Raw genomic sequence first — 1619 nt, forward strand, 5'->3', positions numbered from 1 at the left:
GACTTTCTGTGCTGGCTCCAAAATCCCCCACTTCTTCTGTGATCTCATGCCCCTGTTGAAGCTCTCCTGCTCTGATACCCACACCAATGAGCTGGTGATTTTTGCTTTTGGCATCATCATGGGCATCAGCCCCCTCTTGTGCATCCTTCTCTCCTACACCTGCATTTTCTGGGCAGTCTTCAAGATCCCTTCTGCTCAGGGCAAGTGGAAAGCCTTCTCCACTTGTGGCTCACACCTCACTGTGGTATCACTGTTCTATGGCACCATCTTTGCCGTGTACTTGCAACCCACATCTCCTGCCTCCTCCCAGAAGGACAAGGCAGCTGCCCTGATGTGTGGGGTGGTCATCCCCATGCTGAACCCTTTTATATACAGCCTAAGGAACAAGGAGATGAAGGCAGCCCTGAGGAAGCTCGTCAGCAAAGCAGTCTCCTCTCAGTCCTAGTGTAGAACAGTTGTTGGGCATTCAGCTTGTTCCATAACGAATGTTGGGTGGTGGGAACACAGAGATACATCCCATCCCTGCCCTCAGGGCATTCAGAATTGAGTGGGGCATAGACATGTGTCATTATGGCCCAACGTGGTAAATGTATCACAAAAATAAATGAAAACCTTTGGGAACTCAAAGGGAGAGCTGTGCATTTTCCCCCATGAAGATCAAAAGACTTCAAAGAACTCTTAAATTGGTCCTCTCTGGGGTATTGGGCTTATGGGATTGCTACCTGGGTTAATACAGTTGAACAAAAATTGGCTACACCATTTGTTTTTTGGCTACACCATTTGTTTTTAAAGATTTATTTATTTATTTATTTGACAGACAGATATCATGAATAGGCAGAGAGTCAGGCGAGGGAGGCTGGGAAGCAGGCTCCCCATTGAGCAGAGAGCCCAATTCGGGGCTCGATCCCAGGACCCTGAGATCATGACCTTAGCTGAAGGCAGAGGCTTAACCCACTGAGCCACCCAGGCACCCCTGGCTACACCATTTTAATATTGATAAAGACAATACATATTAGCCAGTTACATCACCATGCTTCCTAAGTGACATGGAGAAGGAAAGTGAAAGTATCTGTTGAGATTAGCTCACTTATTATTTGCTTCAGCAGCCACCAGCCTTGTCTCAAAAGGACCTTGTGGCCACCTCTTGTGCTCATGACTTTGGGGATCTTTGTCATAATCAGGCCTCCCATGTGCACCTCCCCCACCTCCCATGCATTGGATCATAAGAGACAATGACATCTGGCTCCCAGATACTGTGATTCAGGTTGGCGCTGAACCCTGAAATCTGCCTTTTCAACAGGCTTTCCAGGTGGCCATGAGCAAGAAGTACACAGTCCTCTGTCTGAGGACACAAGCCCTGGACAAGCTGCAGAGTCCATGTGTTTCCTGTGATGTCCATCACCTGACTTCAAACCCAATCTAATTCTACAGGCATAATCAGAAACAAGCAGATAGGATGGGGGCAAGCATGGAAAGTTAGTGCTGGAAGGTGAATTGTGCCCTCCAAAAAAAGATGTGTCAAAGTCTAATCCCCCAGGACCTGAGAATGTGACCTTACCTGAAAATAGGATCTTTACAGAGGTAATCAATTTAAAATGAGGTCATTAGGATGGATCCTG

At 47.2% G+C, this 1619-nt stretch overlaps 1 protein-coding gene across 1 annotated transcript in view; it reads left to right on the forward strand.

The window, feature by feature from the left end:
- LOC116600376 (olfactory receptor 1I1) overlaps window positions 1–445 on the forward strand; it is a 953-nt gene extending 508 nt beyond the window's left edge. Inside the window, 1 exon segment of the mRNA XM_032360571.1 lies at window positions 1–445. This exon segment is cut by the window's left edge and continues 404 nt beyond it. Coding sequence (XP_032216462.1) covers window positions 1–445 — 445 coding nt within the window.
- The last annotated feature ends 1174 nt before the right edge of the window (window positions 446–1619 follow it).

Source organism: Mustela erminea, chromosome 1, assembly GCF_009829155.1.
Source record: "Mustela erminea isolate mMusErm1 chromosome 1, mMusErm1.Pri, whole genome shotgun sequence".
Lineage (NCBI taxonomy): Eukaryota > Metazoa > Chordata > Mammalia > Carnivora > Mustelidae > Mustela > Mustela erminea.